A 12,223-nucleotide genomic window follows, 5' to 3' on the forward strand; every position below is an offset into this window, starting at 1 on the left:
ACACTGCGCCCCCCCACCCTAAAGCACTTTGTCCCCATGTTGATGACGAGGGCCTTTTTCCGACAACCCTGGCCTTGGTTGTCGGTCTGCGGGTGGGGGTTTATCGGAATCCGGGTGCCCCCTTTAATAAGGGGGTCATAGATCCCGGCCCCCCGCCCTATGTGAATGAGTATGGGGTACATCATATCCCTATCCATTCACCTGGGGGAAAAAGTGTAAAAAAAAAAAGGCAGGTTTTTAAAGTAGTTTATTAGGCAGCTCCGGGGGTCTCTTCTGACTTCTCCCACTCTCCGGCCTCTTCTGCTGAGCTCCTCCGCTATCTTATGCTAGGATTGGCCCGATCTCCTCTGTCTTCTACCCTCTTCTCGTCTTCCGATGTTGACACAACGCTGTGGGGCATGGCACCCTAAAGCATCCACCCCCCATGTTGAGGGTATGCTGCCTGGTGCCCACCCCCTTTCCTGACCGGCCGGCTGCCTGCCCAGATAAGGGTCTGATAATTTTTTTTTTTTCGGCGTAGGGAGTGCCCCTTGAAATCCATACCAGGACTTGTATGCTCTTGGAGGGGGAACCCATGCCGTTTTTTTATTTAAAATTTGGCGTGAAGTTCCCCCTCAAGATTCATACCAAACACAGTGCCTGGTATTTATGGGGATCCAAGTCGGATCCCTGTTCATTGAAGTCGGATGCGTCTCTGACTTAGTCGCAAGGGCAAAGTCGGTTTCAAAGTAGGGAGAGTATCATGTCGCACATTATAAACCCGGCCTGAGGACTGGAATTGAGAAACACTGGCTTAGACATGAGTGCTAGAAAATGCACAAAATTAAATCTACTGTGATTCAGTGTTGACAATAAAACCAAACCAGTGAATACTCTTTATAAGTAAAATCTGTTTAAAGCGGGAGTCCGCTGGGACTCCGTTTTTTTTTTTTTTTTTTTTTTTTTTTAAAGTCAGCAGCTACAAATACTGCAGCTGCTGACTTTTAAAATAGTGACACTTACCTGTCCAGCGCGCCTGCGATGTTGGCACCCGAAGCCGATCTCTAGATCGACACTCGAGTGCTGCCGCCGCCATCTTGGGTATGGGAATCAGGCAATGGAGCCTTTCGGCTTAATTTCCCGGTTCCCTACTGCGCATGCGCGAGCCGCGCTGCGCAATGAGGACGGTCCCCGCTGCCTCTGGGATCTGTGTGTTTCCCAGCAGGCAGCGGGGCACTTGCGGAAGGGGGCGGGTAATGTACGCCCCTTTCCGCAGAGAGCTAGCCCGGAATTGGGTGCAGTTACCTGGATTATCCAGGTAACTGCACCCCCCTGAAAGGTGCCAATCGTGGCGCCGGAGGAATCCGATGAGCGGAAGGTCCATTTTAGGGTGGACCTCCGCTTTAAGTATCTCGCACACACACACACCTTTCAAGCAAACTATCTGATCTGTCTCAAGTTTTTTGATGTCTGAAAATGTTTTTGCTTTTCTGATAGGACTTGATCCATCACAGTTCCGAATTCAGCATCACTATCAGAAAGATGAAGAAAATGAGGCTTTGTTGGGAGGTCCTGCTCAGATAACTGATGAAGAAAAATACAGAGACTGTGAGCGTTTTAAGTTCTGCTGCCCCAGCTGTGGAACAGAGAACATATATGACAATGTTTTTGATGGCTCGGTTAGTATAGTTTTATTTTAAATGTATACACAAATCCATTCACTCAAGTTGGCATACTTTATCATGCTTGTTGTGTTTTTTTTTTTCTTTTTTACACTTTTAAGCTTCTTGCACATTGTACTGTCTGGCTGCTGTGTCCCTGCCAGCACTTTTTAAAGTTTGCAGGTCGCAAGGTTGGACAAGGCATCTGTGTCATCCCCTACCCCAGGTGCATAGTAGCTAGATGGCCCTGTGCACGAGGGTCCTTACACTTCATTATATTTTGCTGCTTCTTAGCCGAGAACTTGAGCTGTATACTTTTGGGGAATGTATACATACTTTTGGAATAAGTTTAATGATCTAAAATTTAACCAATTTTACAGACAAACCTTACATTGAAGTGCACTAAATTCTACTATTAAGAGGTGCAGTATACATGGTTGACTTCATGTGCCTGTGCAACTCATTTAACCACTTGCCGACCGCCTCACGCCGATCTACGTCATCAGAATGGCACGGGCAGGCATAAGCACATATATGTACGTCCTTTGCCTCCCGCGGGTCGGGGGCCCGATCGGGCCCCCGCCCGGTGCCTGCGGCGGTCGGTTTTCGTTCGGGAGCGATCCCGGACGAGGGGACGGCCATTCATTCATGGCCACCCCCTCGCGATCGCTCCCGACGAATGGAAATCCCCGGTGACATCACTTCCTCTCCTGTAATGTAAACACAGGAGAGGAAGTGATGTATTCTCTCCTCTGTGTCGGTATTTTTCGTTCCGACACGGAGGAGAGCGGATCAGTGAGTTGCACCAACACATCCCACACACAGTAGAACATGCCAGGCACACTCACACCCCCCCTTTACCCCCCGATCACCCCCCCAATTACCCCTGCCCCCCAGTCACAGTGACACCAATGTCATTTTTTTTTTTTTTTTTTTTTTTTTTTGCATTGGTGTCATTTGTGACTGTAATAACTGTTAGGGCAGTTAGGGTTAGCCCCCTTTAGTTCTAATGTACCCCCCTAACCCCCCCAATAAAGGTTTAACCCCGTGATCACCCCCCGTCGCCAGTGTCACTAAGGCTGGGTTCACATTGCAGCGGTTTATGAGAACGAATGTGATTCGCACCGCACTGCAGTGCAAATCACATCCGATCTCTGTGCGATTCGAGTTCAGCCATTCGCCGCACCCGCCGCACCCGCCGCACCCGCCGCAAATTCGCACGGGACCCTTTTTTTGGCCCGCAGCAGAATCGGATCGCATGGGTGTTCACACCATGCGATCCGAGTTTGCAGATCGCACTGCGATATGCGAACTGATCTGGGGGTGTCAGTAACATTTCACTGACACTCCCAGCAGTTCGCATAGGGCAGTGTGAACTGCCGCCGGGAGGCATGCGATGCGGGAACCCGCCGCGGATTCGCGGCGTTTCCGCATCGCTCCAGTGTGAACCCAGCCTAATAAGCGATCATTTTTCTGATCGCCGTATTAGTGTCACAGGTGACGCTAGTTAGGCAGGTAGGTATTTAGGTTCGCCGCAGCTTTTTATAGCGCTAGGGACCCCCATATACTACCGCATAAAGCCCCCTGATTGCCCCCTAGTTAACCCTTTCACCAGTGATCACCATATAACTGTTACAGGTGACGCTGGTTGGTTAGTTATTTTTTTATAGTTTCAGGGCACCCGCCATTTATTACCTAATAAAGGTTTAACCCCCTGATCACCCGGCAGGTGTCATTTGTGACTAATAACTGTTAGGGCAGTTAGGGTTAGCCCCCTTTAGTTCTAAGGTACCCCCCTAACCCCCCCAATAAAGGTTTAACCCCGTGATCACCCCCCGTCGCCAGTGTCACTAAGGCTGGGTTCACATTGCAGCGGTTTATGAGAACGGATGTGATTCGCACCGCACTGCAGTGCAAATCACATCCGATCTCTGTGCGATTCGAGTTCAGCTATACAGATAGTATGGCTGAATTCGTGTCGCACCCGCCGCAAACTCGCACGGGACCCTTTTTTTGGTCCGCAGCAGAATCGGATCGCATGGGTGTTCACACCATGCGATCCAAGTTTGCAGATCGCACTGCGATATGCGAACTGATCTGGGGGTGTCATTAACATTTCACTGACACTCCCAGCAGTTCGCATAGGGCAGTGTGAACTGCCGCCGGGAGGCATGCGATGCGGGAACCCGCCGCGCATTCGTGGCGTTCCCGCATCGCTCCAGTGTGAACCCAGCCTAATAAGCGATCGTTTTTCTGATCGCTGTATTAGTGTCACAGGTGACGCTAGTTAGGCAGGTAGGTATTTAGGTTCGCCGCAGCTTTTTATAGCGCCAGGGACCCCCATATACTACCGCATAAAGCCCCCTGATTGCCCCCTAGTTAACCCTTTCACCAGTGATCACCATATAACTGTTACAGGTGACGCTGGTTGGTTAGTTATTTTTTTATAGTTTCAGGGCACCCGCCATTTATTACCTAGTCTCACTAGTGTACCCCTAAATTTAGGGGTGTCTACTTTCTAAAATGGGGTCATTTGGGGGGGGGGGGGTTTGTGCCATCTTGGCATTTTATGGCCTTCAAAACTGTAACGCCCTTAGAAAGCCTGAAGGCGGTGCTTGGTTTTTGGGGCCCCGTACGCGGCTAGGCTCCCAAAAAGTCCCACATATGTGGTATCCCCGTACTCAGGAGAAGCAGCAGAATTTATTTTGGGGTGTCATTTCACATATGCCCATGGCATGCGTGAGCAATATATCATTTAGTGACAACTTTGTGAAAAAAAAAAAAAGTTTGTAATTTTCCCGCAACTTGTGGCAAAATATAAAATATTCCATGGACTCAACATGCCTCTCAGCAAATAGCTTGGGGTGTCTACTTTCTAAAATGGGGTCATTTGTGGGGGTTTTGTGCCATCTTGGCATTTTATGGCCTTCAAAACTGTAATAGGTAGTGAGAAGTGAACTCAAAAAATTACGCCCTTAGAAAGCCTGAAGGCGGTGCTTGGTTTTCGGGGCCCCGTACGCGGCTAGGCTCCCAAAAAGTCCCACATATGTGGTATCCCCGTACTCAGGAGAAGCAGCAGAATTTATTTTGGGGTGTCATTTCACATATGCCCATGGCATGCATGAGCAATATATCATTTAGTGACAACTTTGTGAAAAAAAAAAAAAAAAAAAAAAAGTTTGTAATTTTCCCGCAACTTGTGGCAAAATATAAAATATTCCATGGACTCAACATGCCTCTCAGCAAATAGCTTGGGGTGTCTACTTTCTAAAATGGGGTCATTTGTGGGGGTTTTGTGCCATCTTGGCATTTTATGGCCTTCAAAACTGTAATAGGTAGTGAGGCGTGAAATCAAAAATTGACGCCCTTAGAAAGCCTGAAGGCGGTGCTTGGTTTTCGGGGCCCTGTACGCGGCTAGGCTCCCAAAAAGTCCCACATATGTGGTATCCCCGTACTCAGGAGAAGCAGCAGAATTTATTTTGGGGTGTCATTTCACATACGCCCATAGCATGTGTGAGCAATATATCATTTAGTGACAACTTTGTGTAAAAAAAAAAAAAAAATTTTTTTTTTGTCATTATTCAATCGCTTGAGGCAAAAAAATAAAATATTCAATGGGCTCAACATGCCTCTTATCAATTTCCTTAGGGGGTCTACTTTCCAAAATGGGGTCATTTGGGGGGGTTTTGTACTGCCCTGTCATTTTAGCACCTCAAGAAATGAGATAGGCAGTCGTAAACTAAAAGCTGCGTAAATTCCAGAAAACGTACCTTAGTTTGTAGATGTGACAACTTTTGCGCAAACCAATAAATATACAATTATTGACTTTTTTTTTACCAAAGACATGTGGCTGAATACATTTTGTCCTAAATGTATGACTAAAATTGAGTTTATTGGATTTTTCTAATAACAAAAAGTAGAAAATATCATTTTTTTTCAAAATTTGCGGTCTTTTTACGTTTATATCGCAAAAAATAAAAATCGCAGAGGCAATCAAATACCATCAAAAGAAAGCTCTATTTGTGGGAAGAAAAGGACGCAAATTTTGTTTGGGTACAACATTGCATGACCGCGCAATTACCAGTTAAAGCAGCGCAGTGCCAAAGTGTAAAAAGACCTCTGGTCATTTACCAGCAAAATGGTCCGGTCTGAAAGTGGTTAAGATACCTTTCCTGGGACATTTGTCTGCAGCCAAAAAAATGCAATTAACCACTTTCCTACCGGACACTTTTACCTCCTTCCTGCCTAGGCCAGATTTCAGTGCTGTCACAATTTGAATGACAATTGCACAGTCATGGAACACTGTACCCAAACAACATTTTTATCACTCAAATAGAGCTTTCATTTGGTGGTATTTAATCACCACTGGCAAACAAATGAAAAAAGACTGACATTTTTGAATTTAAAATAAAGTTGTTTCTCCATAGTTTGTTAATCTTGCAAACAGGTAATTTTTCTCCTTCACTGATGGTTACTGATGAGGCGGCACTGGTGGGCATGAATGGGGCCACTGCTGGGACTGCGCTGATAATCAGTGCAGATGTCCCTTTAACACAAGCCAGTTATCAGCATTCTTTTCTCAAGCTGAGAGCATAAGTTGAAAAAAGCCGATAACCAGCTTGTATTGACGCCTGTAATCAGCCGTGAACACAACTGATCATGTGGTTACCGATCGTTTACCCCGATCTGTGATCAGACTCGGTCAGAGCACCTTGCAGGGGCACGCAGGAAGCAAACGGGAGCCAAACCTCTTTTTGTTTTGTTTTGTACCGAGGGGTCAAGTTTTATGGCTGCATTTGTATTGTTGTCTGTGCCACCGTTGGGGGGGGATTAACTGTCACTACTTCAAGTCTGTTATACTGATCCCACCCTCTTACATCTTGCCCTGATGTCTGCAACACACAAATTTTAGCTTATGGGTGAGTTTACAATTGGTGAAAATTATCTACACAACAAATTAAACAACTCTTAACATGAACGAGGAAGAAATGCACCGTTTGCAGTAGTAATCAATGGTAATGAGAGGCAAACCATTAAGGAGTTGATCACAATTCTAATGTAGCCCATTTAAATTCACTAATAATTATTTTGTTGTGGTAAATTATTCAGTGTGATGTACCTTTTATAGCAAATAGATCTTGCAGCTTCTGTGGCCTATTGTAGCGTTTCCATTTTAAATGGCATGAAAGTTTCAAAGTATACATGTTTTGGCACCATAAGCATGGAAATCCTGTGTTTTTGCTTTGCAACCTCCTGCTGAATTATTTTCTTAACTTATTGAATCGGGTCCATGTGTAAATTGTTGTAGCTTATCTTTTGCTCATCCCACATCTCTATCTTTAATAAAGAGTGTAGTTAATTTCGCCTTCTGACTTTCCACTTCAGACATAAAAGTTGCTTGGTGCGTTCCTGCCCATGAACTGATGCCAAAAAATGCATCATCGACCTTGAAACTCAAAGCAAAACTGGGCCAGCTTGACAGATTCTCCCACTGTCAGCCACGCATTAGTTTTGGCATGGTAATAGGCTGTGAAATATTATAGAAGGAAAAAAAAATGTTGAAAATTGGAAATCGTGGTTTCTTTTTATCTAAATTAAAAGTAATTATTTTAAGCCAATTTGGACAAACAGCAGATGTTTTGCATTTTTTATAAATCAAAGGAAAACAACCATTGGTAGCAAGTGAGAGGAAAAGGCAGACACAGATCAACAGTTTCATGCTAAATCCTTGACTTTTGCATCATTACAGCTGTAAATAAAAAAGCTAATTGCACAGAGACTTGACGATTTGCAGATGGGCTAGCTTCGTAAGAGCCGGATGTCAAGCTCTGAAATCTTTTCCACCTGGAATTTCTCAGTAATGGGGGGGTTGGATGAATGAAATGTTAACAGGGAAGGGGAAAGGTGAGTGCTTATAGGCAGGCTTGAGCTGAAAATGGGCAATTTGAGGATTAATGTTTCATTTTTTTTTTTCTGTGAGAATTTTCATTTATGCCCACCTGTGCAAAATAAATACATAAATAAAATCACAAAGTCTTGTGTAGAGTTTTTAGGAAGACAAATATGCGTTTGTTTGTTTTTTTTTGTTTTCCATAGCAAACCTCAGATTAAAGCCTTGTACACACGATCAGATTATTGGCCAAATTTATGTACATTTTTTGTTTCACGCTAGTCTCAAGTCAAAAATTAAGAGGTTACTCACCGTCAGAAATTTTCGTATGACAGTTTTCAACGTCAGAAATAACGTAATGTGTTTGTTTTATATATGTTCTTTCATATCTGAGCATGCCTAGTCTTGGTCTTCAGATTATTTTGGCCAAAAAACATAATAATGAAAAGAAATCAGATGTTGTGGTCACATCAGACAAACATTTTAGAACCTGCACAACCGGTTTTTGTCTGGCAAAAATTTGTAATCTTTCAAAAGCAGCATACTAACAATCAGAAAATTGGCAGATCGTTCATTGGGCAAAATTTAACTTTGGCTTTTCTGATTGTGTGTACGGGACTTAAGTTTATCATGTTATGATTTGGGGCTAGAAAATCCAGTGGATGCGGTCAGAGAATCTGCCCCCGGTGTTTTTGGAAAACTTTCTCAGAGCTCTGTTCATCTTAGCAATTGGGTAGGATGTAAGCTGCTGTTCAAAATTATATTAAAGGAAGTTTCAATGCAAATGATTTATATGGCAAACTGATTGCTGACACCAGCATTGTTTACCTGTTTTGTTTTCACTTTTAAAGATTTACCTATACGTTTCACTTTCAGTTAACTTATAGGTTGCTAATCATTACTGCACTTTGCATTTTTAATAGGTCTAGTTTATAGCTGCCTTTTTTTTTTTTTTTTTTTTTACAGATAATCACAAACTGGGAATAGTGCCATCAATGGGAATGGGGGACGCGTTTAAGTTAAAGTAAAAAAACAAAAAAACAAAAAAAAAACTTGGCTGGCAGACACACACCCACATTTGTTATTAGCTTTGCATCTAGGTGTCAGGACACAGCAATTTCCTAATGGAAATCCTAAGTTGCTTTTGGTTTTTACTGCAAACAAGTTTCTGGCTGGATGATATGGATCCAGGAAGTCTCGCCAATAACAGCCATTGAGTACATGCACCCCCTTTCTCTGCACCGGTTTAATTGCTATAGCTGTTTTCTTCTGGATAGCCTGTGGGAGCGGATATGACAAAACAAGTGAATGACTGGTCAGTGTCCCACTTACAGACCAGAAGCACTCCTGTCATTTCCTTCTACACCTCACTCCACCCCCACCCCCCTTTTGTTGAGTTTTTCATAGAGGTGAGGGGAGAATGTAATTTAATGATTGTGGGGGCTCCAGAACTCAGTAACGTTACTGCTGGGGATGGGATCAGTGTTCTTTTGGGGCATCTCCCAATTAAGGATATAACTGTGTGGCCACAGAGGGAGCCACAGCCAAGTGCTCAGTTTACCCTTTGTGATAGTAGTTGCAGGCTCACGTCTCAATGTGGCCGATTGCTAAGACGTTTTTTGCCGGGGGCCAGCCCTATAGGAGCAACAGAAGCCACACTGTTTTCTGGCAGCAGAGTATGAATAGACACTGGTGGAACAGTGGAGGAGACCCAGAGTAAATTCACTTGGACGAAAGAGTACCTTCTCTCCTTAGCTCAGGAAAGTCAAGCATTCTAGTCACACATCTCTTGCTACCCTTTCACTCTGTAAGCTGTGTGTGTAGAAAGTCAAAGAGACTAAGTTCACTAAGCTCTCTAGCTCTGCAGGGCACTAGAATCTCTGGCAGTCACAAGCACATCAAGCCTGAAGAAGCCCTCCACATTAAGTCCCACTCAAGGTAAAGGGATAACTTCTAATACTTGCAGACTATTGGCTAGTACTTGATTTTGTCTCTGGTCATAGAGTCCTTGATGGTGATTGTTTATGGGATGTAAAAATTATTCAAGGGGTTTTACTCAAACCTCTTCTTGGTTCCCAAGAAAAGCAGTGTTTTGGATCTTAAAGTGGACCTTCAGTATTTTAACTTTCCATCTATTAAATCTTCTGCCCTTGTTTTAACTTTTTGGATAGTAAAACATTTTTCTGCCAGTAATTAACTTATACAGCTCACTTCCTTTTTCTTGTCTGGTCATAAGCCTAGGCTTAGGACACCATGCACAGCTGTCTCTCATTCTTGTGAGTTTGCCAGGAAGGGAGGGGGGGGATGAGTCAGAAGAGGGCCAATGAAAGCTGCGGAGCTGGAGGTGTGCCTGTGTAAATCCAGGAAGTGAACAGGCAGCAGCTTCAGCTGCCCACAGTTAAAATGGCTGCAGACAGGGGGGGCTATTTCTGCAGCATATTTGGCAAGTACAGAATCGCAGTATATATAAAATATGCAAAGTGGTTGGAGGGAAGCTTCAGAATGGCAAAGATGTTTTTATTACAAATGATGTGAGCAGAATGCAGTTCCTCTTTAAAGCCTTGACCATTTATGGCAAAATCGTCAAGTTCAAGAGGAGCCAATTTATTCAAAATCTGCATCCTTGCATCAAGTGGAATTACTGGCATCTATAGTTATCAAGAATGCATGCATCCGTTTACCCAAGGGTGCTTACAGTTTTTGCTCTTCACAGGTAGGGGAGAAACACTTTCAATTTGCAAACTTGCTACTCTGCCTATGCAAGGCTCCTCTGGTGTTTACCAAAACACTGGTGTGAGTGTTGGCTGCCTTGAGGTCAAGAGGTATATCAATCTTGGCATACTTAAAGTAGATGACCACACATTAAAGGCAACAGTTTACTCACAACTAAAGTTCATTGCCATTCAGATTCTGGAGGCGTTTAAGTGGATTTTAAATCTCAAAGTCCTCGCTGATTATCTAATTTTACTTTGGACACCTTAGGCTGATCTTGGATACCAATCAGCCCAGGCTTTCCTCCAGCCAGAAAAACTGCAGAAGCTAAATCTTCAGGCCACCTACTATGTTCTTTACATGGTTGTCCATCCTCCATGCATGTCTTTTGGGTTTCATGATGGAGGCCTTGAAGGGGATTCCCTTTACAAATCTGTCTCTTGACAGCAAAACTAAAGTGGTTGTAAAGGCTGAATGTTTTTTTTTTTTTTCATGCAATCTAAATAAAAAAAACCTGCTGCTCCCCTCCCCCGTTATACTCACCTGAATCTAATCACTGTGGGAGGGGGTCACCGGGGGCTTGCACGCACCCTAGACCTGCAAGTGCCAGATCATGTAACAGGTACATGATCTGGTGCAAAGCAGCTGCCCTGCTGCAGTATATCTAAGTCGCTAAGCGGTTTATTTATGACGATATATTCAATTTTCTTTTATTTAGTTTCTATAGTAGTTGTATTTACAAAATCCATATTTAATGCCACTCCATTCATGTATCATTATACATCCAAGGAACAACCTGCACTATATTACCAAAAGTATTGGGACACCTGCCTTTAAACACACATGAACTTTAATGGCGTCTTAGGGTTCAATATTCAGTTGGCCCACCCTTTGCAGCTATAACAGCTGCCATTGTTCTGGGAAGGCTGGCTCAGAGTCTCCAATCTAATTCACCCCAAAGATGTTCTATTAAGTTTAGGTCAGGACTCTGTGTAGGCCAGTCAATTTCCTCCACCCCGAACTCGCTCATCCATGTCTTGATGGAGTGGTCCAAATCATTTGATGGAGGATGGATTGTGGTGCGGGGTTGTTCTTTAGGGTTTGAGCGTCGGCATACCAAGACATTTTGGACAATTTCCCTTTCCCAAACTTGTGGGAACAGTTTGGTGATAGCCCCTGCCTGTTCCAACATCACTGCGTGCCATTTTGGTACAGGTTATTTTAACACGCATTTTGGTGTAGATTGTAACACACATTTTGGTGCTTCTTTTAGCTTGTAGTTTGACACTTGCATTTTGATTTGCTTTTTATGCATGTTTTGGCAAACTGCACATTTGCTAGAGAGTTTTGGGGAACAATGGCACCACAAGCATATCATCCATTTTGCACGTGTTTCCGGAATGCACACAAACGCAGCTAAAAAATGAACCAAAATAAATGTTAAAGCACCAAAATGTACAAAAAAAGTACTAAAATGCATTTTAAAAAAACAAGCCAAAATGTGTGTTGAAAAAAAGCAGCAAACAGTGCATCAAAAACTGTACCAAAATGCGCACAAAAAAATGTGCGTTTTGGCAGGTTGGTAGTGTATTTGTCAAATGACAAAAATGCATGTCTAACTGCATTTGTGGTGCCATTAACCACCTCAATACAGTGCACTTACACCCCCTTCCTGACCAGACCAATTTTCAGCTTTCAGCGCTCACAGTTTGAATGACAATTACTCAGTCATGCAACACTGTACCCATATGAAACTTCGTCCTTTTTTGCACACAAATGGAGCTTTCTTTTAGTGGTATTAAAAAACCCACTAGTTATTAATTTTTTGTGCTATAAATTAAAAAAAAACTTTTGGGGAAAAAAATGCCTTTTTCTTTGTCATAAAATTTTGCTAATAATAATTTTTAATAATATATACCCAATGGCTGTTCACCCCTCTTGGTGGCCAGCGGTGTCTCCATGACACGCCACCACCAAAGGA

The 12,223-nt window shown here is 43.4% G+C and overlaps 1 protein-coding gene across 1 annotated transcript in view; it reads left to right on the plus strand.

The window, feature by feature from the left end:
• The window catches only part of POLA1 (DNA polymerase alpha 1, catalytic subunit), a 539,463-nt gene that overhangs the window by 261,055 nt on the left and 266,185 nt on the right, over window positions 1–12,223 (plus strand). Inside the window, exon 33 of the mRNA XM_077480771.1 lies at window positions 1,477–1,658. Coding sequence (XP_077336897.1) covers window positions 1,477–1,658 — 182 coding nt within the window. The remainder of the gene's footprint in view (window positions 1–1,476; window positions 1,659–12,223) is intronic.

This window comes from Lithobates pipiens, unplaced genomic scaffold, assembly GCF_037356315.1.
Source record: "Lithobates pipiens isolate NorthernLeopardFrog02 unplaced genomic scaffold, aLitPip1_a1.2 Scaffold_16, whole genome shotgun sequence".
Taxonomy (NCBI): Eukaryota; Metazoa; Chordata; class Amphibia; order Anura; family Ranidae; genus Lithobates; species Lithobates pipiens.